Below are 25,083 nucleotides of genomic sequence, written 5' to 3'. Positions count from 1 at the left end.
AAAATACCTTCTTGCACTGTTACCCTTCTTCTTGTGATGATGTGAGAAAATGCTATGTGACATGACGTGAGGGGAATGACAGAGGCCCTGTGACATAAAGTTAGGCTCCTACTGACCTCCTGAGGATAAGGGGCAGGTGGGGGCGGGGAGCGGATAATTCGCTTCTGGGCTGCAGCTGACTGTAGGTAACAAAGACTACAGACAGTGAAGCCTCAAATTGGGGGCGGCACACTTCTGTAGAAGAGTATGTTTAGACTGTATGTAATACCTCTTGGCGATCTGAGAATTTATCCAGAGAATGCCTGGAGTTAAACGAAAATATATTTTTAAATTTCCACTAGACAGTTATTGATTTGATTTTTATACAAGGCACTTAGTAACTGTACTAATCGAGAGTAAAAAGCACCCTAAGTTATACAATGCCGGCTACTCAGTAAGGTTTTGCTGAGTGACAGACGGAGGGAGTCCTTTTACCACTGGTCAGACTGGATGGGGTGAAAAGAGAATGAAATCATGAGCTGGAAAGCAGATCTCCATGGAGAGGGGCCATTCATGGATTTGCTTAGTGAAGTAATTGCTTGAAATGATTATCATGGTGAATATCATTATCATGTGAACAAGTTTATTCACATTTAACTGAATTAGTTAGTCCTTCCAAAATTTATGCCAAGGTACAAGTAAACCTGATTTTAGGGGGTGATAAAGACTTACTTACAACAGTTCTAGGTTGTTCATGTTTTTTAAAAAAAGGAAAAAGCCATCAAAAATGGTCATTTACTCTTAAAGCTTTTCTTCGGGGGAAAATGAAAGGTAACCTGGGCTAACATCCACCCGAAGGCCACAGTGAGGCTTTATGTTGCCATAGCACGTGCAAGCTAATTCAGGATGGATACATTTGCAGTTACCATGCTCGTCCTAAAGAGGGCACTCTAAGCCTATGGCTTAATTAGTGGGCTTGAAGCCATTAGTATGGTCAACATGGAAAAAAAATTAAATGGAAAGATGCTTTTATTGTAGATTGATGTCTCTCTGACCTTTAAAAGCAGGGATGAAAGCAATTTAATTTTATATTTGCCATTCTTTCAATCAAGTAAATTGATGGGAAAGCACAAGAGTAAGTGCCTTAGAAAATGCAAATGGAAAGTGAAAATGCACCACCACAGTCTTTGCAAGCGTGTGGATGCGGTTATACTTCCCATGAATTACAGAGCCATTTGATCAAGGACGGCTCTTATGCCCCCAGGAGAAACAAGAGCGACAGCGTGGAATACAGGATACCCGTGTCTTCCCAGTGAGAAGGGCTTACTTCCCAGTGAGCCCTGAGCCACAGTATGTGGGGTAGGAGCACCAGACCGTTTAGCGCAGACCCAACACGCACGCCATAACTGGCTGCACGGATTCAGCATTTTCTAAAGTGTAGAGAACAGGGAACATGCAAAAGTTTGTGTAGTTCAGCAGCCAAGTTCTACTAGAACTAAGGGCTTACAGCACAGAGCAAATACCACAGAGGAAGAGCCGGATTCTCCCCGGGATCTGCTAAGAAGGGAGGGCGTTCTACTCCCCACGCCATCTGCTGTGGCACTGTGAGCCTGCCGGCAGACAACTCCTTCCCTAGTTGTTAATATGCTGATCAAGGTCTCTCCTTTCCTTCTATTCTCACACCATATACTACATGATAATCTAGTTTCCCCACAAAAAAAAAAAAAATCTGAAGAAAAAAAAAAAAGTCATGTTTTTTGTTTGTTTTCAAAAAAACCAAGCAGACCTGAAATCTAGCCCCTGTCAAGGTGGATGCATTGTTCCACCTACACTTCCTGGAAGCTACTCTAGGACTTGGCCTTCTGCCTTCTCTCTTACTCCAACCAGCTCAAAGCAAAGCCTTGAGCTCCAGGTCCATGCCAGATGCCTCCCGGGGTCCCCAGAGCCATCCGTGTCCACATTCTCCCACTCTTCTTGATCCCCCAAACATCCAGCTTCTGGAGTTAACTCTGTATGTGTAAGGGTAGTTCTTCATCTTCACGGCTACTGTAATTAATACTACACTGATGGTGAGTTGCTCAAGGGTACAAGTGGGATTCCATTCTACAAGGTCAGATGCTAGCACAGGGTCTGGCATGTGGACAGCAGGCTCTCCAACATCTGAACCAAGGGAGCAGCCACCGCGGTTGCAAGACTTCTGGGCTGACTGCCTTGCAACCGTAATACACACTCGGCAAGAGGCTGGGAGGTGAGTCTCTGGGGAGATGGGCAAGTCCCCGCAGCTAAGTGCATCCCATGGACGCTGGGCAGTCAGCACAGCACTCGATTTAAAATACGGGAGGAAATTAAATAAGATCAGTTGTGTCATGACAAGGCCCTCTAGGAAAACCAATAGGCTAAGCTATTAGACTTGCTGGTTTACAGGGAAGCCAGCAGGCTTGCAGGCCAGGCTTCTTTTCTACAAACACAAGAAGAGTAAAACGCAAGTTAACGGATGATACTGAAATTAAGAGGATCCAGAAACAAATCTCTCCAGATCACTGTAAAGGAAAGCTGGACCCCACATGGGACAAAACCCAGCAATGTACCACTGTCTGTCTCAACTAAAACTCATGCACAAAACAATTTCTTAGAATTACTTGATATAGTTGCATATATCCATTCATTCGGATGAATGGATAATGAACGGATATATGCAAACTATGTATCATTCAGATATGTCTATATGTATTCAAATATTCATTTTGGTGGTACCCAAAATCAGAAATAAACAGGTCTAAAAAAGACCGAAAAACTGACTTAGCCCTTCAATATAATCATGCATTCCTAAACTTCCAGAAACTCTTTTAAGTAGAAATAATCTAAAAGAAGAAAGTACGAAAAGGTATTTTTACTATCAGCACCACCCGAACACTGATCAAAGCAGTCTCCCCACTAGAGATGCTCCCACCGCAATTTCTACTCTTGTAGTTGTACCTGGGATTTCATCTGGGCTGCCTTTTCTGGGTCAACAGCCAACACATGCTGGTAATGACGGATGGTATGCAGGCGATCTTTGTTCTCAGCACGGACGTAACGCCGCAAGGCCTGGAGAATGCGATGAGGCTGCAAGAGAGAACAGTAGTTTAAACATCCAGACACTACAGAATGAAAACAGACTGGAAAGCAAAGGTTAAAAACACTCACCTAAGAATGTAAAGTCCAGTCAGGCATAAGGATGAAAGCTGTGCTTTTTAAAGCTTTTAGCTTACCAAGTAGCAAGAAACTACCTTTCCACAGAAAGTACCAAAAACTAAGTTCCAAAGTTACACTGGCTCCTTAACCAACAGTGTTTTCCAGAATCTCTAGCCCACTCTCCCACTCAATCTCTCCTCTTTCCTGGGTTAAGCGTCTGACACCTTAATTACAAGGTTGGCAGCCCCTGTGTCACCCAGAAAGACTCTACTTGCTCACTTAAGGATACCAATTAAAAAAAAAAATTAAAAAAAAAAAAAAAAAAAAAAAAGGAAGGATACCAATATCCTACTTTCCAGTACTTTCCATCCCCCCAAAGCAAGGGGAGTTAAGAGATTAAGTTAACATTAACTTAAGAGATAAATTAACATTAGAGTTAAGAGATAAAGAAGCATGAGGCCACTAGCACAAAGGGCTTTGACAAAAGTTCCTTCACCCCTTTGTTCATAATCTTATTCAGAACAGAGTGAGTGCTAAAGCTTTGAAAGGCAGGTTTTTATTCTTTGAAAGTAAAGCTACTACAAAATTCAGTAACTGAGTAACTACCAACCAGAATCGTGAGGTCAGACACTTCCGTATCACAAGCGGCACACGTAAGCAGAAAGTGTGGTGCTCTGGTGACCTAAGCACATACTAGAACGTGATACCTCTTTCTCCCTGCTCCACTTTCTGTACCTCCTCCAGCCTCACCGGAACTCATCACAGAAATGTGATTATTTTGCTGACCCGTGATCATCATCCGTCGGTTCTACGTGTGGCTGACACTAGAGCCAGCAACCCCGAGGACAGCGCTCGTCAGTGACCGGGCTCTGCACACCACTCACCCGCGGCGGGTCGGACTGCAAGGCGGCGAGGTAATTCTCCAGAGCCATTCGGCGGCGGTCATTCAGCATGGCTTCCACTCGAGCCAGGTGGGTTTCCACCAGCTGCTGCTTCTCACTGGCCGCCTCTTTCTCCAAGGCTTTCACCATAGCTTGGAAGTGCTAAACCGAGAAAGCAGGGATGGCATGTAATTCACGGTGCCTGGAGGAAGTCTAAGCAAACAGCCTGAGCCCCCGTTGCTCCTCTCTTCGCCCAGAGCCTATGCAAGTCGGTAACAGGGTCAGAGGAGTGGGGCAAGGGTAAGATCCAAGAACACTCTGACTGCTGTCAGAAAAATCACATGAGAGCATGTTCGATCTGAGCATCAGAGTCCAAATTAGCACTTCTGTCGCTGAAATCACCAGTGTTGCAAGCCCAGTGTGGGCTTTCTCAATGTGCCCTGCAAGAGGAGGAAAGCTGTGCTTTCCACACTATGGCCAAGGCGCCCCAACTTCCCAATCCGGAGACACAAACCAACAGGAGCTAGAGTTTGAAACATATCCCAACAGCATGATAGGTTATGCTGAGTCATTCACATCAAAGTCCTGAATGAAGGGCAAATTATCTGTGAAGTACCTGGCCAGGCTTGAAGGTAAAGTTTGAAGGCCATGGAACTAAATTTCTCTGCATAGGATGCATTGACTATGTAGAAATTAACACTCTCAGATTTTCAGAGTGATTGATAAAAAAGAAAAAAGTGTCCCAATAAAGTCTTAACATCGTGAGAAGCTAGACTTCAGTGAATCATAAACACAAACGGATTTAAAATGCAACCTGCTTTATGAAACCCAAATCAGTCTTATAAATTGCTATCCCTATTCCTAGCAACACTCTCTTCTATTCAAGGGGCACCCAGGTGCTGCTAAGACTCTAATGTTACATTCTTACAAAGTTAGAAGATAGACTGGTACCTCAGAGTGTCTTATTGTCTGCCTTTTGAATTTTGAAGAAGTCTGCAAAAACAGAATTCAGAGGGCGCCTGAGAGGCTCACCCAGCTCAGTGTCAGACTCTTGGTCTTGGCTCAGGTCACAATCTCATGGGTCTTGAGATCGAGCCCCTACCCACACACCCACCCTTGGGCTCTGGAAGGAGGAAAATTCCCTCCGCCCCTCCCCCAACTCACACACACTCATGCTCATGCACACACACGCACTCTCTTTCAAATAAATAAATAAATCTTTGAGAGAGAGAGGAAAAAAAAATTCAATACTGCTGAAAAACAAGTCACAGCCTAAGAATGAAGATGACCGAGGATTTTTGCCAGGAGAGCAGAATTAACAAACAGAGACTAAGGTTGCTTCCTGGCATGAATTAGGTGCGTTCTGGTTGGTTTGCTTTGCTTCTACGATAGGTGATCAGTTCTAGAGAATGCCAGTTTGGAGGTGAGAAGAAAAAAAAAAAAAAGGCCACTTAAAACATCCCTGTAACATAAGCTCTCGACTGAGAGACAGCGTCAAACTCTAATTTCCTGGGCGTCTGGCTCTGACTGGGTTTCAGAGGGCCAGGCTGCAGGCTCTGTCCCTAGAGAACGCATCCTACCTGAATGAGAGTCTGCCTCTCTGCTTTCGGGAGGTTCTTGGCCTGAAGCTCAGCCTCTTCCCATTCCTTCTTTACCTAGAACAAAGGTCAAAGCCACTATCACCAGAGAATCATCTCTGAAACAATCCCCCCGTTTTCTAACACCACCACCAGGCCCTGAAATCTAATATAGGAAACTGCACCATATGAACCCTCACGAGCTCAGGGCTGTTCAAGCTTGTTCACAGAATTACTGTCTCAGAAGCTCCCAGACCATGACCGTCCCCAAACAGAGCCTCAACTCCATGACCTCCCTGTTCTAGATAACCCCAGGCAAGTTATTTAAAAGTCTTTGTGCATTAGCCTCCTCACAAATGTAAAATAATGGGGGTGAGCGCCATGTTTTATACCTACTTCTCAGAACAGTTGTGGATAAAAGAAAACGACAAACATTTCCCGAAGCATAAGCCCAGCACAGGTGATGTGTGAGCTTTTAGGCAGTATTCAGACCTAACAAGAAATTCTTTTCCATTTTCTTTCAGTCTTCCTAAGTAACTCCAGGAGAGATCTGCACTATGGTGCACCATGTTGCTCGAACACTTACAGCCCTTTTAAGAAAGCATCCTGAGGGGCACCTGAGTGCCTCAGTCGGTTAAGCGCCTGCCACAGGGTCCTGGGATTGAGCCCTAGTCAGGCTTCTTGCTCAGTGGGGAATCCGCTTCTCCCTCTCCCTCTGCTGCTCCCCCTACTTGTGAGTGCGCACATGCTCTCTCTCCCTCTCTCCTCTCTTGCTGCCAAATAAATAGATAAAATCTTAAAAAAAAGAAAAAAGCATCCTGAGACTCAGAACCTTCAGCAGGCAACAGCATCTAGCTAGAGTGTGTTAATTCAGGTTTGCTCTCATCTATTTTTACAGCTACCTGTTCTAATGGCAAGAGACACTAGCTTTCTATTTACAACAGTTAAATAGTTTCCCTCCTTAAAATAAAAAAAAATTTTTAAAAGCTAGTTCATAGCAAAGAAAAATAACAAGGACGTAATGGTTATAGGAAGTGCTCCAAAGAGTCTGAACACGATATGCACACAGAGTTAATTATATTATTGGAGGGCAGGGGGGTGCTGGGCTTGCCCAGAAGAGGGCCCTGCTAACCTCTCACACCTTACCTATCCTAACACAGCATGACAATCTGGGGGGGATGGTGTCCCTTTTCTTCAATGATGAAAACCCTACTACCCAACGCCAAACACCAGGAGCATAAGGGAAGTGCCAAGCTTTACCCTGTCCATCCGGTTGCGGTGCCGTATTTCCAGCTGCTCCTTAGCCTTCTGGAAGCGGGCATGCTCATTGTCATCTGCAGAGGTCTCGAAATACACATCGACATCATTGGTTGGCAGAGGAGTTGGGGGAACTAAAACGAAATGACAAGAGGGGTTCCCTTTGGGGGTCAGGCCCAACACGGAAAGCGCGTTGGGCTCTAGAAGAAGGCTGAGCAGAGCACCTGCACGACGAACTAGCTGGCCTTGCACCGTGCTCCCAGGACACGGTGCTCCTGTCTGCCAAGACTCCACTTGGTCAGATCACAGTGCTCCATCTTCCTCACGTGACATTCGACCACGAGGCCTGTCCGGGCCCCCTGCTATCTTTGGCACCAGCCAGGCACCTACTTAGGACTTCAGGGGAAGAAAAAGAAATCCTCTATACCTTCCCACAGTTCCTGAAATCATAAAAGCTAAACTCTAATCATTTACTGCTGTCACTGATGGCTTCTAGCCAGAGACAAGGGCAGGTATCAGACCTGCAAAGGCACCTCCCCCAAATTCTCCATTCTGAAAGGAACTTTGGTGCCGAATGGTGTTTGCACAGAGCCTGCGTAGAGGAAGTCCAAGCGGCTTAGCTCTAATGTTTTAGTTACAAATAGGACTGAAGAAGTCTTAGCCCCATCCCCAACACCAGGGATAAGAGGGACGACACTAAGTTGCTGTATTTGACAAGGACACACCACAGAGGGTGAAGATACTTTGGGCGTTTCAACCCATGGCACTCACGGGCCTTATCAGGTCACTGCCCAAGAGCAAACCGTTAGAAAACACACTCCTCCCTGCTGGTCAAGCATTAAGGGCTCACTGGCCCCAGGCAAGTGAAGAGCTAGCGGCACAATGGAGCGGAACCTTATAAAGGAAAAGTTTGAGATGACAAGTTTACCTGCCTGACCCCTGAAGAAATACTTACGAACACTGGGACTAGCCCAGTTCACTCCCAATTTCCCAAGCCAGGGCAGAAAGACAAAGAACTTGCTGGTACAACTTGCTGTATAATATGAGAGCTAAGTGGAGAGCCAATACCAAACCCAGTGAATTTCAATTCAGAAATAAAGTCACCTTACTTCCAGAACTGTGTAGCTGTAACACAACACTGAAATAACTGTGTAACTGACAAATGCAACTACAAATTAGTCAGCCACTCCAAAGTTCTGCCGCCAAAGCATCTTTGCCTTAGCTTTAAATCTAAAAGCTGCGACTAAAATTTTGTCAAGAATGTCTGGCTCCTACATAAAGTTTGAAGACGATCGCCACAGCCAATTTTCAGACTAACCAAATTAGGATACACAGCTTCACAAGCCGCCTTCCCCGTGATACTACGAAGTTCAGCCGGGAGAATTTCAAAGCCCTGAAGTCCATCGGTGCCAATGAGCAAGCTGCCATCAGCAACGCACGTCTGCAGCTTAAAGGTTTATGTGCTGGAGACAGTCTTCGGTTCCTATCACTGGGCTGGATAAAGATAATACAAAACTCAAGCTGCCTCCACCCCCTGGAACAAAAAGGTAAAGGCAGAGCAGCCCCAGAGCTCTGCTGGGACCCAGACCTACAACCATGTCCTTCTTTCCATGTGAAAACAAACAGCTTAAGATATCAGCACATTTGCCCACCTCTGACCCCTCCGGGGAGGGGCACACACTTGACCAGCGGCACAGTGATGCTTCTAGGCTCTCAAAGCACTCAACCGGGGACCCCACAGATCTATGAACACCAAGCTTCTCTGTGGCAAGTCTTCCCTACCGTAAGCGCTGGGAAACTACAATTCTGTAGACTGCAGAGCCAGGAATGCTGTAGAGGACAGCCATTCCATCACAGCTGCCAGCAATGCCTACGTGATCCTCTGGGAATGACGGTCTCTCTGCATTCAGGGAGATCTTTAACGACCCAATTCCTCGGGCTTCACCCCCAAATAATGTGTTGTTTCACCTTAGTTTAAGTAATTTTACAAAGCAGGAAGTATCACAATAATTTCTGTCTGTCTTTCCTGAACAAAGAAGTTCCTGCCACCAAAGTTCCCTAAGGACTCATACTGTTTCCACACTTTCAATTATTTCTAATAAAAACAGCTTTTCCACAGAGCAGCAGCTGGAATGGAGGTCCTAAAAGCATACCATATCATGTTAAGATTTAAAACAGCTTTTCGTGGGGGAGGAAAGAGGAACATGAAGGTATCTGAGCGAAAATCCATCAGAAGCTACAGCCCAACATCTTTAAAGCAAAAACCAGAAAGGACCAGCAACTCCTTACTCTAACGAGTTCCAGGATCAGAACCAAGAAATGAGTGTTTAGCCTGAGCGAGGATTTTCCAAACACATGGACTAGCTAGCACTGCGAGGTAAGACAACAGGGGCCTGAGAAAGGGAAGGGGGTCACCACAGAGAAAAGCGTTTAAGTTCTCCTACCCGTATCTAAGTGAACCCAGCCCAGCTGAACAAACCACTGAATGTCCTCTGTGACCAAAGGACACATGAACTAAAATTCTTTCACTTCCTAACAGTCTGCGTGATCCAGCGTTGCCAAAACCCTGGAGAAACAGAGGCTACAGTGCAACTGCAGAGCTCGCTCCTAGAGTGCGTAAATTAGCAAGACATCTCGATATTCTGGACTCTCAAAAAAAAGTAACCCTAGGGTCACTTCTCTAAACAGCGGGCACCCCCTCAGCCAGCACCATGGGGGTGGGCAACAGGGTAGCCCCAAGACAAGAGTAAGAATGAGAAGCCCAGGAACAAGAACGGGCAGAACTCAGGGCCGCTGTGCTGACCATTCTGTGCCTCTCCACCGCGGCCAGCCACGGTCAAGGCTGCCATCCCCAACCAACACAGACGTGCACCGGGAGCCCACAGATGACAAGGCAGGATGAGAAAACAAGCCCCCGGGCTTTCCCACTGGGCCAGGGAGGGGACACACCACCAGCCACCAGCCACCGCCACCAGACCCACGGTGAGCATGGGACACACAGAACTGGGCTCACGGCTGCCAACAGGAGAGCAAAGCCTAGATCTAGAAAGCACAAAGAGGAGGGGAGGAACGACGACAGCAAACACCTGTGTCGGCGGGAGCACAACACAGACGCAGTCACGAGGACGGCCGGGAGAGAGACAGAACGCCGGACAGACAGGGCCACGGCACGGAGCCCGCGCACCGAGACTTACTCATCGCTTTACACACAGCCATACAATAATCCTCAGACTCAAAATTGTTCCTGTTGCCTCCGCAGCCGCCATATATAAAGCGCACGCACTTTCCCTTGGAGAGGTCGAAGTACCAACGGGGCATCACGGCCCGGCAGGGCCCCGTCATCGCCTCCTGCGAGCAGACAGCTGTGTGGAAACGGTCAGAAGGTCAGCAGGACAGAGGCAGCGGCTTCGCGCGCTACCCAACTGCTACAGGCCGGCGACGGCCGCGCTGAGCCCCCACGGACGCGGAGCCTCCACGGACGCCGAGCCCCGCCGGGACCTCACTGCCCTGGCCAGCCAGCTCGCCAACTCCGGCCTGTCGTTCAGGGGGATGCGGTCGTCCTCCCGTTCTGATGGAGTGCAGGCAAGCAGGAACTGAAAACATATCTCCCGCTGTCTGGAGTCTAGACCAACACGGGGGGATTCTGGGTCTCACTGCTCTGGGAGCCTCACAGTTCTGATCCGGCAAGTGGAGCCGTCTGCCTGACTTGTCCATCATGCTGGGGTCAAGGACCAAAGGAGCCCAGTGCAGGGAGAAAGGCTGCTTTAGTGGTGATGACCACAGGAAATGCTACTCAGGCACCCAGGAAGCATGCGTGGGCATTTTTATGTTTTCCAAGGTAAATCATAAACTTTTAGACTTTTTCAATATTTCCCCCACACTGAGTCCTAGATAATTCTTCAGAGTCTAATGGCTTCAAATATACACTCAGTAGGAGACTGCGTGTCAACAGCTCTAGAATGGACACAACCTTTTTTTCTCTTTTTTGGGAACTGGCAAGATGAAAATCCTTCACCAGTAGGTCGTTAAACTCCACCCTCCCCGTCACAGACATCTTCTAGTGGACAAATTTGGCAGCCTACAGATGGAATACAAGAACCAAGAAGTCACTTCCATTCTAGAAGGTCGGGGCTTTAGAACACTGAAGAGGGGGCCTCCCTCGGGGAGAGAACATCTCAGGCTGCATGTGGAAGAACCCTGCCCAAGCATAAACCACCTTATCTCCCTGATTCTCTGGTCTGGTCCTTCTTCTCTAGTTAGGTCCTTACAACACAAATGAGAGTTTCTGATTCAATCTCAGGTCCCCCCCTGGGTGTGTCAACTGCCAGACCCCGCAGGGGCCTGGCCCCCCAGCGGTAATATGGCGCCACCAGTGTGCTGGCGAGCCGATCTGACATCAGCACCCAGGAGCACCACCTCTCCTGTGACTTACCGGTGATGAATGCAGTCCAAAATTGTAAGCAAGTATTACCAAATGGGTTTTAATGCCACAACTTTACATTAGGTTACCTTTAACGTCATGAGTAATTTCCTTTTCTGAAATTGTCCCATCGCTGCTGGGTTCAGTTGGGCTCTCCTCATTGTAGTCATCTCCTTTAAAGGTGTCGTAGTAGTAATCACGGTCTTCCCCCACTTCCTCCCCTTCCTCCTCATCCTCATCGTCCTCATCCACAGCTGCTTCTGTGAAGTCCTCCAAATCTGCTTCGGTAGGAAATTCACTAAAGGTCACAACAGAAAAGGAAGGTTAATACCAATTCCTATATGCACAGCACAACAATGATTCTCCTCCCTATTCTGAAACACAAAAACAGAGGCAGGAAATTAGCTCAACTCACAGCTCACCGGCCGCTACAACCCTCGGCCCAGCTTCACCAGCAAGGGGCGGACCTGGTGGGCAGAGACTGCATTAACCTGCAGCAAGTCCTACGGCTAGAACGACATGCCGGCTGGCTCAACTTCCGCGGAGCAAGGGGCTGCCCACTTCATCCAGAGGCGGGCACCGGCAGGCCCCGGCCACCAGAAAAACCATTTCACAGGTGCAAGACAAGAGTTTACCTCTTGTAAATATCATAGTCTTCCTCTTCATCCTCCTCCTCTTCTTCCTCCTCCTCCTCTTCCTCCTCTTCCTTTGACACAGTAGATTCAATCATCTTTGTCTGAGGGCAGCACACATACTCAGTGCCGTGAAACTGGTCTACCCCACAAGGCAGCAACATGCCGTAGCGATATAAGGTCATTCCCTGAGTCAGACAGGCCTAAAGGAAACCCACAGGTCCACAAGAGAACATTAATACATTTGGTCAAGTAGTCCCCAGTCATTAGCTTTATCCAAAAGAAATGCCAGTCAAATCACTATGCAGGGCGTCTGGGTGGCTCAGTCGGTTAAAAGGCTGCCTTTGGCTCAGGTCATGATCTCAGGGTCCTGGAACAGAGTCCCACAGCAGGCTCTCTGCTGAGCAGGGAGCCTGCTTCTCCCTCTTCCTCTGCCTGCTTCTCTGCCTACTTGTGCTGTGTCAAATAAATAAATAAAATCTTTTTAAAAAATCACTATTAATGCTTTCTCTCATGGACATATCAATTTTCTGTCAACAAGTTGTGATGCCATTATTTTAAGAAGATTTACAAATTTTGCTTAACGGGCAATGGGAATCATCATCTGAGCCAGAAACAATGAAAGACCAAAGTTAGAAAAAATTAAGGAAAAGGGAATTCTTATAGTAATTATCAATGCTGGCTGAAGGCAGTCAGCGATAATTTACATTCCTTGCCGTGAGGGCATGGTGTCAGAATGTGACCAAAAAAACGGACTAGTGATTCCTCTTAACTACAGAAGGCAAGTATAAGAAAGGCTATTTCTCCTCCCAGAAGAATGAAATGGCATCTAATCCTATCGGTATATATGTTGAGACAGGGTTTTCTATAACTGGCTATTTCTACTCTAAATTCCTAGGGTTGGGACGGCCTCCTTGGGAACCTGACTGACAGCATCCTTGCTTTTTAACATCCTTAACTTGAGGGGCTGGGCAGTCAACACCGTATTTTCCCATGAAAATACCCTCCCAAATATGTTTAATTTAGAAGATACACATAATCTTACATTTTGAAGAGATAAAGGGAAAATAAAATCAACTTGAAATCATGAGGTTTGGAAGAAAATGCTACTTTCTCCCTCAACCAGAAAAACAATACACGATCCATTCTTTTACCTCTTTGACTACAGTGTGCCAATGCTGGTGATTCTCGCACACCTCCATCCGCTCTTTGTGGAAAAACTGGCACTTTTCTGGAACTAGTAGAACATCACTTACGAATTCACCCACTAGAAGAGAGAAAGCTTTGTTACAGGCAATCTGATGATTCAAGGTAGCAAGGACCCTCACTGAAGACTAGGACAGTTCTGTAGCGGGGCAGGAGCAATCTCAAATGTATAAAAAAGCTGATGGGCCTCTCTCATCTTCCAAGGTCAACTGGATATTATACATCCAGGCAAGCAGCCACAACAGCTCAACATTCTGTTACAGTGATGGTCCTTGGGACTTCCCTCAGTCTTTCCAAACTCTAAAATCCCTTACAGTCCAGCTGCAGGGCTAACGCAACACATGATAGATAGAATAGGAACAGGAGCCCCATGCCCACCATTCCATGACCTCAGACACACACAGATAGTCCTCTGAGTTCACATGCATTCATATTCCTAGTCTCTTATTCCCTAATTCTGCTCACATTAGGTTTTGGTTTTTTTTTTTTGTTTTGGTAATATTTGTTCATTTATTTTACAGAGGATGGTGGGAGGAGCCAAGGGAGAGAGAGAGACTCTCAAGCAGACTCTGCGCTGAGCACACAGCCCAATCCCACCGCCCTGAGATTATGACCTGAGTCGAAACCAAGAGCTGGATGCTTAACTGACTGTGCCACCCAGGCGCCCCGGTTCTAATAACAAAATAACAAAATGCCAAGAAACTCAGGGTGTTCTTTGGAAGTATAGATGACTCTTACTTTAGCCCTTTGTGTACCTAAAGACACACAGCTCTAAGACAAAGCACTGTAATAAGTGAACTCTAATAACGCATTGTCATAAGTGAATCAGGAACGACTGCTCGATGGAAGGGAATGGGTGCTTCTGTGATGGAAAACTCTGGCAGATGCTACTTTTTTTCACCAGGTGACCAGCCTAACACGTGGTTTGTCACTGACAATGACAAGATGACAAATGTGATGTGCGAAGAAGAAAACATCACTATACAGTCTTTCTGCCAAAAATATGTCATGAGTCTAATCATGAAAAAACAGTAAGAAAAATTCAAATTCAGAGATATATTTAAACAAATGACCTAAACTGGAAAAATATCAAGTCATGAAAGATTTTTTAAAAAGAAGGAATTGGGGAACTGTTGATCAAATATAATGTTTCATCCTTTTTAAAGGAACGCTATAAAGGACATTATTTGGACATTTAGAGAGAAAATGTCCAAGGTATGATTTTTATATTGTAGTTATACAGGAGAAAGTCCCTGCTCTTAGGAGAAAAGAACTGAATATTTAGAAGTGAACTGTCATTATGTCTCAACTTACTTTCAAAGGGTATAATAACAACAAACAAAAGTTAGATAAGATGTGCATGTGCACATGTGTACACACACACACACACACATATGCACACGGAGTGGACAGATAAAGCAAAATCGGAAAACCTTGATGAAGGATATAAAGGTATGCACTGTTACATTTTTTCCTATAGGTCTGAAACTTTTCAAAAATATTAAAGCTGGGAAACGCCTGGTTGCCTCAGCTGGTAAAGTGTCTGCCTTCGGCTCAGGTCATGATACCAGCATCCTGGGATCAAGCCCCAAGGCAGGCTTCCTGGTCAGCGGGGAGCCTGCTTCTCCCTCTCCTTACGCCACTCCCGCTGCTCGTGGGCTCACTCTGTCTCACATAAATAAATAAAATAAATTTTTTTTTTTTTAAATACAAAGCTGTTCAAAAAACAGAACGTGATCTTTCAGAAATACACACTGACATATTTACAGGGAAAAAAGTACTATCTGTGATATGTTTCCAAATTAGCAAGGGTAGGCAGGAGTGGGTCCACAGACAATGGGAGAGTGACTCGCAAAATGATGATCGTTACACAGCTGGATCATGGGTACGTAAGGGTTAACAGTATTATTTTTCTGTTTGGACATGTTTGTAATTTCCATAAGAAAAGGCTAAAAATACATCTATCACGGGGGCACCTGGCTGGCTCCGTCAGTAGAGCATGTGATGACTCTCGATTTTGGGGTCTATGTGCCCACGTGGTGTGTAGAACTTACTTTAAAAAAAATATTCTGGATCATCACCCAGAGATTCTGATTCATTAAGCCTAAATGGGACTCAGTGATTTTCACTGAACAAACATTAGAGAGATTCTGATCCATCACCAATATGCTCCACACCAGTTCTCAGTGGAGGAAAACAAAGAGAGGGAGAGAGGTGTGTGCTCAGCTCAGGAAGAGACGCAGTAAGTAGGGTCAGGAGAAAGGAAGCAGGCAGCTAACCTCTGAGGTCTCCTTTTCTTTTTTTTTTTCTGAAAGAGGAAGTGAACAGGAAAGTAATCTGGCCTGAGAAAGGTCTCAGGGCTTTGAACTAGTGGAAAGTCTATGTAGACCCACTAGGTTTGTCACTGTAGCCTGGTCCTCCAGGACTGATCCCCCCAGGCCTCAAACTCTGGACACTACAGAAGTTAATCCTTCCATGACCCAAGTGGCAAGTGAAAGGAGTCCTTGATCTACTTTAAGGGGGGAGGTGTGCTCTGACATTACAAGCTGGAAGCAGTAAATGTGCCTCCCCATATAAAACAGCCTTTCACAGGGTAATGACATTTCACACTATTATTAGCACAAGGGAACTGGGGGGCCAAATAGCTCCATCTGACACTAACGCAGGAACACAAAGTAGTAAGTTAGATACAGTGTTGCCTTGACGCCCTAAAGGCTCTAAGGTGGTAGAACAGGTACATAAATTTTTTCAATCAACCAGGCACAATCAATGCTTTAAAAAAGCAAAATCCCGGGACGCCTGGGTGGCACAGTTGGTTAAGCGGCTGCCTTCGGCTCAGGTCATGATCCCAGCATCCTGGGATCGAGTCCCACATCGGGCTCCTTGCTCGGCAGGGAACCTGCTTCTCCCTCTGCCTCTGCCTGCCTCTCGGCCTACTTGTGGTCTCTCTCTCTCTGACAAATAAATTAAAAAAAAAAAAAAAAAAAAGGCAAAATCCCCATGGGTAAATGAGGATCTGCCTCTACTAGGAGAAACAATCGTGACACTCGACCAAGTCAGAAAACACTTAAACTATGACATCCAACCACCAACTCATATTGTTTTAATGTGATCACCCTGTATTGATGAGGCAATTTTTATATTTAATTTATGAAAAAGGCAACAAAAGAGTGTATTAGAAGGCAGTGTGCACAGGGTTAAATGCTGGGGTTCAATTTCAGTACTACTGTTACTAGCAGAGTGGTCTTAGGCAACTTACTTAACCTTTCTGTGCCTCGATTTCCTTACTGAGTTGTAAGGATGAAATAATATCATATGCAGAGCAGAGAGAAAGCTTGGAGCAGAACCCAGTGCACGGCGCCCACAGAGCAGCAGGTGAGTGTGCTAGCTCTGATTACCGATGCTAATGTTACTACAACCTTGACCTGAGTAGCTTCACACAAAGCAAACTATACATATACCTATAGTTATCATACACAAATCTGTAATTTGTAAAACCACAATTTTGTGTACAAATGCGACATCAGAAAAAAATTTAAAACAGCAATTTTATTATTAGATATGCAGTCTATTAAAAACAATAAACCGAGTTTAAAGAATACAACGGAATATATATCAGGTTAAAAATGAATGAAATCTATTTATATCACACCTTAGACACACCCCAAAATGATATAAAGTAAAAGTTGTAAGAGGTCAAGTAGAGAATTATACCACTCATGTAAGTTTGCAAACACAAAAACAAATGGTGTAGATACATACATATATAGAAGTATAAAAACATGCAAGACAGATGGAAGGTGGGGGGTGGGTGGGAAAAACAGGTGATCGGAATTAAAGAATATAGCTATCATGATAAGTGCTAAGAATGCAGAGAATTGTTGAATCACTAATATTATATATCTGTAACTAACAATAATGTACGTTAACTACACTGGATTTAAAATTTTTAAACTAGTAAAAACATAAATAAATAAAATAAAGAAGCTACTTGAACTTAGGTTCTTCCCCCCCCCTCAAAAACATATGAGAATAACATGCTAACAAGGGGGCAGTGATTACCTCGAGAGCAAGGGAGGGAAGAAGGGAGGAAAGGGAAGGAAGGATGGGGCCTTGGACCATTTCAAGCAAACCTGGCACAATGTTGAAGAACTTGAATCAGGATGATGAGTACTGAGTGACCATCATATTGTGTTATCTTTTCTGTGTGCTTCAAATACTGTATTTCAGAATTAAGTTTAAAATGAAAACTTTTAAAATGCCAGTGACTTAATATTAACTTCATGCTATACTGTAAAATTAAATGCCACCAATTCCTTAGCTATTCCATGACTGAATCTATCCGGCTGACCTCTGAAAACCAGAAGAGAACATCACTGAATCTGACAAGAAACTAAAATGTAACAATAAAAATTAAAAAAAAAAAAGAATACTCTTTGAGTCAACAAATACAATTCTAATATACTCTAAGGAAATAATTAAGCAAGTCAACAAAGATATTTACTGCGGTGTTGTTAATATCAAAAATTGGAACCAACTTAAATGCCCATCAGTAGGGAATTAGTTCAATGATGATAGCTATATACAATGGCATACCATAAGGTCACAGGTTTGTGTCTATATGTAACATGGAAAAACTTCCATGGTGGTGATTAAGTAATTTTAAAAATCATTAAAGAAATAGGGGTGCCTGAGGGGCTCAGTCGGTTAAGACTCAGACTCTTGGGGCGGGGTGGCAGGGGAGGAAAAAGAATCAGACTCTTGATCTCAGCTCAGGTTTCGATCTCAGGGTAGTGAGTTCAAGCCCTGTGTTGGGCTCCACACTGGGCATGGAACCTACTTAAAAAGAAAAAAATAAATAAAAATAAAAATCATTAAACAAGGGATGCCTGGGTGGCTCAGTTGGTTAAGCGGCTGCCTTCAGCTCAGGTCATGATCCCAGCATCCTGGGATCGAGTCCCACATCGGGCTCCCTGCTCGGCGGGGAGCCTGCTTCTCCCTCTGCCTCTGCCTACCACTCTGTCTGCCTGTGCTCACGCTCTCAAAAACAAATAAATAAAATCTTTAAAAAAAAAATCATTAAACAAATAAAGCAGGAAACACACCCCATATCTCTACCACTCTTCATTCAGCCTGGTTAACTCCTTAAGGTCAATTTTGTCTTTTATTCAAAGATATGTAACTCCCCTAAGAGTAGTACATGATAGATGTTCAAATGTCAACCTTAAAAAGAAGCAATAACAAAAGAGCACATGTAGTATGACTCCATTTAAGGAAAAAAAAATGCATTTAAAAGCACACATATTTCCATTTGTGTCCAAAAAGAAAAGTCTTTTTTTCTTTTAAAGATTTTATTTATTTATTTGATAGAAAGAGAGAGAGAGAGATCACAAGTAGGCAGGAGGCTCCCCACTGAGCAGAGATTCCGGATGTGGGGCTCAATCCCAGGACCCTGAGATCATGAACTGAGCCAAAGGCAGAGGCCTAACCCACTGAGCCACCCAGGCGCCCCAAGAAAAGTCTTATATACACACCAAACTGTTAATCATGGTGCAAAAAATGGAAATTATTATTTTTGCTTCCTCTACCTTCTTCTATTGAAAATAAGCTCTTGGGGGCTGGGTGGGTGGCTCAGTCAGTTAAGCGTCTGCCTTCAGCTCAAGTCATGATCCTGGGGTGCCAGGATTGAGTCCGCATCAGGCTCACTGCTCAGCGGGGAGTCTGCTTCTCCCCCTGCCCCTCCCCTCCACTTATGCTCTCTCTCATTCTCTCTCTCTCAAATAAATAAAATCTTTTTTAAAAAAGAAAGAAAGAATGAAAATAAGCTTTTTAAAAAAGAAAACTAAAAAGGAACCCATTTCAACCCCAACATCAGTTCTGCTACTTCCCTGGTACTTTCTGGCATTTGCTACATTCATCAGAAGCTTCTAAGAAAAAAAACAAAAAAACAAAAACAAAACCAGACTTGGGCAGATCGGATTACTCTGTTTTATAGAAGAACACTGAAAATGGTTTGGTCTCAGTTTAGAAATTTACCGTTTATAACAATCCTCAATTTAATCAGGCTGTTATAGACAATGGACACAACTTCCCAAATCACTGGACACAGAAAGTTGTATTGTTTTCATTATTTAAGAAGCTGATCAATGAAAATGGCAATTTAACAAAACCTAATGAACTTACGATTTCCTTTAAGCTGCACTCATGGTCTAGCTCCAACCTCCACCCATGCCCTATGATCCTATGATTCTGTCTCTCTCTCAGACCATCTCCCCCGTAAGCAGGGCCATGACAGCCATCAGGTTTTAGAGCTTTTCCAAAGTTGCTTAAATTCCTTTTAAAAAGAACAAAGGTCGTGTACCCACTTGGGAAAGCCCTCAACACCAAGACTCACGCCTTTTTTTTTTCTTTTTTTTTTTTTTTTTTTGGAAAACTTACTGCAAAAGTACTCTCCAGCTGCAGATAGGAAGACCATGTCTGTTATGGGGCCCAGGAAGCTCGAACCAGGCGGAGGGGGAAGCCTTCTGTCATGAGATGGAGCCAAGAGAATTGACCTGACCATTGAATGCAAATTTCTGTGAGGTCTAGTGGCCACCTAGACTAGCAGATGTCTCAGAAGTAAACAGGGCTCTGAGGTTAAAGACCCAGGATAAGGGATGCCTGCGTGGCTCAGTTGTTAAGCATCTGCCTTCTGCTCAGGTCATGATCCCAGGGTCCTGGGATCAAGCCCTGAATCGGGCTCCCTGCTCAGTGGGAAGCCTGCTTCTCCGTCTCCCACCTCCCCTGCTTGTGTTCCCTCTCTCGCTGTGTCTCTCTCTGTCAAATAAATAAAAGCTTTTAAAAAAAGAGAGAGAGAGAGAGACCCAGGATAATTCTCATGAGCAGAAACACCCCAGGGCCCACGGTGGGGACGGGGTGAACTATGGATGGGCTGTCCTGAATTCAAAGGTAGAAAATGAGCAGCTAACAGGCACCTGTGACGGCCAGTGAGACCTTGAGGTGCAGCTGCCAAAGGCAGGACCCCAAAGCCTCTGACAATGAGAACTGTCTTTGGCAGTCATCACAGTCACACTCTCTGTCCAGATCGCCATCCATAAATAACCCAAAACAAAAACAGTCACGGGCTCACAAAGCTCTCTTCTTTTGGTACAGGAGCCAGCTACACAGAAATGTCAGGGATGACTAACTCCTTCCCCCAAAATACCCAGCAGTTTTGCTTCTTCACACATCACAAACTCTGCCCTACTTGGGTCATCTTATCTACCTACGTACCTACCTACCTATCATTTATGTACATTTTTAGAGACGAACAGGAGTCAATGAGTAGTAGTAACATAAGATACAAGGTCATTTTGAGAAGGGAGAGACTGAACTGAAACAGGTCACACTGATGGGTCCTTAGGCATCAAAAGAGGGCAGAGCTGAGTGACATGAACATTTGAGGTTTGCCAGGCAGTAATTATCTTTTTTATTGTTATTTTTTAAAGGAAGCTCTACACCTAACATGGGGATCAAACTCACAACCCCGAGATCAAGAGCTGCATGCTCTAGTGACTGAGCCAGCCAGGCACCCCATTAGCTAGTAATATCTTCAAGGGGGTCTCAGGGCCAAAGCTAACCATACTTCTACCATCACTTTGTTGCAACATGTGGTATTCATCTTACTATGCACAGGAAGAGTTACTGTGGTTCTTCTAGTGAATAAAATGTACAGGACTCTTACTTTCTACTACATCCATATTTAGTATAGCCTGTATGTTAAAAGAATTCTGTATGGTTGTGTAACTCCCTGAAAATACTATAAATCATTAAACTATAGACTTTAAAATGGGTGAATTATATAGAATGTGAATACAGCTCAACAAACTTGGTATTTTTTTAAAGCAGAGACTGACTGGGGAGCCTGGGTGGCTCAGCTTATTGAATGTCTGACTCCTGATTTCAGCTCAGGTCATGATCTCGGGGTCGTGAGAACGAGCCCCGCATCAAGCTCTGCACTGGGTGTGGAGCCCGATCCCCAGGATTCTCTCTCCCTTTGCCTCTGCCTCCACCCCTCCCTGCCTCTCCCTCTCTTTCTATCAAAAAAAGCAAAGACTGATTATTTATAGGAGGTGCTGAGTACATACATATACTGAGGATAACGGAACTGGAGGCATCAATATGAGCTAATATTTCTAATATACGCATGTAGCTATAGAAATATGGATTTATGTGTACGTGTATATGTATATATACATGTATTTCTTTTTTTTTTTTAAGATTTTATTTATTTATTTGACAGAGAGAGATCACAAGCAGGCAGAGAGGCAGGCAGAGAGAGAGGAGGAAGCAGGCTCCCTGCTGAGCAGAGAGCCCGACGCGGGGCTCGATCCCAGGACCGTGAGATCATGACCTGAGCCGAAGGCAGCGGCTTAACCCACTGAGCCACCCAGGCGCCCCATATACATGTATTTCTTGACTCTGTCTGCTGAGTGGGCCTAGAAGCAACAATATCCTAGTACACATAATGCCCAGACCTGGTTTCTAAATACCATTCTCCACTGAAAGAAACCAGGGCTTCCTAGAGAAAAGGCAGGCTTCCAGGGGTAGAAGCAGAAAAGCATAGGATCAGCCTGGATCATCTTGTAGTCAAATCTGGACAATGAGTTCATAAGGAAATCAGTGAATGCAGACATCTGAACCAGGCGATAAAGTTACCATGGACAACCTGTAACTCCTAGTATCATGCAGCAAGAATGACGCATCTGGTGTAGCCTCCTCAAAAATACAGAAATCAAAAGAATCCTAAGAGGCGCCGGCCTGGCTCAGTCGGTTAAGTGTCTGACTCTCGATCTCAGGGTCATGAGTTCAACCCGTGTTGGGCATGGAGCCTACTTTAATAAATAAATAAGTAAATAAATAAATAAAGGATCATAAGACAAACCCAAATTGCAAGGCATTTCCACAAAGTTCCACATTTCTCCAAAAATGCCAAGGTTATGAAAGACAAGGAGAGACTAAATGCAATGTGTGATCTTGAATTAGATCCTGACATTACTGGATAAAAGGTGAAACTTGAATAAGGTCTGTAGATTAGATTTAGATCAATGATAATTTCCTGATTTTGATGATGTGGTAACATAGGAGAATATCCTTGTTTCTAGAAAATCTACACTGAGGTACTAAGGAATAAAAAGATATCACTTCAATGACTCAAATGCAAAAACCCAACAACGGAGGGTGAGGGTTGAGGGTGTTGGGGGAGTAAATACAGTTAATTTTACCGTATCAGTCAAATGGTAATAGTTGGAAAATCTGAGGAAAGAGTATACAGAAACTCTGTACAATTTTCTAAGCCATTTTGTAAACTTGAGATTATTTTTAAATTATTCTCTCTTATTTTTTTAAGATTTTATTTGACAGACAGAGATCACAAGTAGGCAGAGAGAGAGAGAGAGAGAGAGAGAGGAGGAAGCAGGCTCCCCGCTGAGCAGAGAGCCCAATGCAGGGCTTGATCCCCGGACCCCGGGATCACGACCTGAGCGGAAGGGAGAGGCTTTAACCCACTGAGCCACCCAGGCGCCCCAAATTATTCTTAATTTTAAAGGCAAAAGCAACTCTAAAAGACTATCACCGGAATGCTTTCTAAGAATATGTAAAAGAGAAAGTGGTGCTAATTATGAATCAAGCTCAGTTCTACCTGGGTGCTCTATGGGGAGATGGGGAGGAGACAGGAGAAAGACATTAAAATCTACTTCTTAAAGGGCACCTGGGTGGCTCAGTCTGTTAAGCATCTGCCTTCGACTCAGGTCATGATTCCAGGGTCCTGGGATTCCTGCTCAGTGGAGTCTGCTTCTCCCCCGACCACTGCTCGTGCTCTCTCTCTAATAAATAAATAAAATCTTAAGAAAATAAATAAAGGAAATCTACTTCTTAAATGATGACAAGGAAGAATTGGCAGTATTTCTGTCCTGCCTTGAACTCCAGTCACCTGGTCCCTTATTAGCTTAGCCTCAGGCAACTGTATGTGTTTAAGAAGCTGTCCAAATGGATACAGGTATAAACACAAAAAATTATCTTAATTAAACATCAAAGACCATACAATACTTTACTCAGTGTCCACATACAAAGAAAGTATTGAATAGCTGATGGTCAAACTGTCCTTTATACATTTAATTAGCAACAATATCATTTCACTGTTTGGTTCTTTTTTTTTTTTTTTTTAAATACGATTTATTTATTTATTTATTATTTGACAGACAGAGATCACAAGCAGGCAGAGAGAGAGGAGGAAACGGGCTCTCCCCTGAGCAGAGAGCCCAATGTGGGGCTCGATCCCAGGACCCTGGGACCACGACCTGAGCCGAAGGCAGAGGCTTTAACCCACTGAGCCACCCAGGCGCCCCTCACTGTTTGGTTCTTAACACTGAAAATTCAAACTACATACAGCATATTGGAAAATAAAGCATTAAAATAAGATTTCTGTCGTGTACCAATATGGTAAGCAGTCTTGTCTTCTAATTATCATTTAAAAAAGTGTACCCTCTGTTCTAGACATGGTCACTGTACTAGAGGACAAAGAGGATGAAAGCAGGATCCCTAGTTTCACAGTGTTTACAGCAAAGTTGGAGAAAGATCCAGAAACAGATCATCACTGTACAGGGTGACAGATGCAACGGCAACAATAGGAGAATTTCAGAAATCCGCATATCTGGATAGAAAATATAATCAGGATGAAAAGTTTTCTTTAAAGGAGGAAGCCCCCGGGGCGCCTGGGTGGCTCAGTGGGTTAAGCCGCTGCCTTCGGCTCAGGTCATGATCCCAGGTCCTGGGTTCGAGCCCCACATTGGGCTTTCTGCTCAGCAGGAAGCCTACTTCCTCCTCTCTCTTTCTGCCTGCCTCTCTGCCTACTTGTGATTTCTCTCTGTCAAATAAATAAATAAAATCTTTAAAAAAAAAAATAAAAAATAAAGGAGGAAGCCCCTCACCTGGGTGGCTCAGTCAGCTGAGTGTCTGACTCTTGATTTCTGCTCAGGTCATGATCATGGCATCATGAGATCAAGCACCAACCCCCCAACCCCCAACCCCCCGTTGGGTTCTGTGCTCAGGGGAGTATCTGCTTAAGATTCTCCCTCTTCCTCTGCCCCTCCCTCCACCCCTATATTGGCGCATGTGTGTGCGTGTCTCTCTCTCTCTCTAATAAATATTTAAAAATAAAACAAATATGAGGGAGGCAGCCCCTGAAGTAAGCCTTGAAGGGAGAACTTCCCAAGCAAAGGAAGTAGAGGAAAGGCATTCCAGCAATGAAAGTTGGATGGTGCGTGAATGCCACAGTGACGAGGAGTGGCATGCAGAGCAGGGGTGGCAGACAACCTAGAAGGCCTGAGCAAAGGCCACATCATGGAGTTTTTAACTAAGCTAGGGAGCTTAAACCAACCTATCTTTTAGGTAAAGAAAGGCTACTAAAGGCTTTTAGGTGCAAGAAAAACAACTCAATCTTCATTTGAGGTCAGAGGGCAACAGACTAGGCAACAGAACAGAGAAGCACCCAAGGAGGCCGCTGTCACCATCCAGGCAGGAAAGGACAAACGGGCAGGGACCAGAGCAGCAGGAATCCGATGGGAGGAAAAGGATATAAGCCAGAAAATTCCCAACTTTCAAGTCACAGCACCCTGAATGTCTCGGTAATGTTTTCATAGCACTTCCAGGCCAAAAGAACACCCAAAAGCTAGGTAGTTAGGTCCAACTACTTAGTAAGTCCTCGTGTCCTTGGTGCTTGCTGGGCACCACAAAACTCCTCCAGCATTGCAACTGCCTGAATCCCAGCACACTTCCTTCTCCTCCCCCTCCAGTTACGTTAGCGTGAGCCTGGCTCTTCAACTCAGGAACCACTAAGATACCAGTCCAAAAAGATAAGAGGTCACTGAAGGAATGGAGCCATAGGATGCTGCAACTGTGAATACCTCCAGCTGGTAGTT

The 25,083-nt window shown here is 44.6% G+C and overlaps 1 protein-coding gene across 4 annotated transcripts in view; it reads right to left on the bottom strand.

Moving 5' to 3' along the window:
• The window catches only part of APLP2 (amyloid beta precursor like protein 2), an 89,839-nt gene that overhangs the window by 11,089 nt on the left and 53,667 nt on the right, over positions 1-25,083 (bottom strand). For 2 of the 4 annotated variants that reach the window (XM_047690327.1, XM_047690328.1), the window contains exons 4-11: positions 13,075-13,187; positions 11,924-12,123; positions 11,378-11,586; positions 10,063-10,230; positions 6,872-7,002; positions 5,615-5,689; positions 4,038-4,196; positions 2,956-3,084 (exon numbers count right to left, since the gene is read on the bottom strand). In XM_047690327.1, coding sequence (XP_047546283.1) covers positions 2,956-3,084; positions 4,038-4,196; positions 5,615-5,689; positions 6,872-7,002; positions 10,063-10,230; positions 11,378-11,586; positions 11,924-12,123; positions 13,075-13,187 — 1,184 coding nt within the window. The remainder of the gene's footprint in view (positions 1-2,955; positions 3,085-4,037; positions 4,197-5,614; positions 5,690-6,871; positions 7,003-10,062; positions 10,231-11,377; positions 11,587-11,923; positions 12,124-13,074; positions 13,188-25,083) is intronic. The other 2 variants (XM_047690330.1, XM_047690331.1) reach the window with 1 other exon arrangement.

Source organism: Lutra lutra, chromosome 10, assembly GCF_902655055.1.
Source record: "Lutra lutra chromosome 10, mLutLut1.2, whole genome shotgun sequence".
Classification (NCBI taxonomy): Eukaryota; Metazoa; Chordata; class Mammalia; order Carnivora; family Mustelidae; genus Lutra; species Lutra lutra.
The sequence above is the reverse complement of the archived record's forward strand: the minus strand, read 5'-3'. Positions and strand labels throughout refer to the sequence as shown.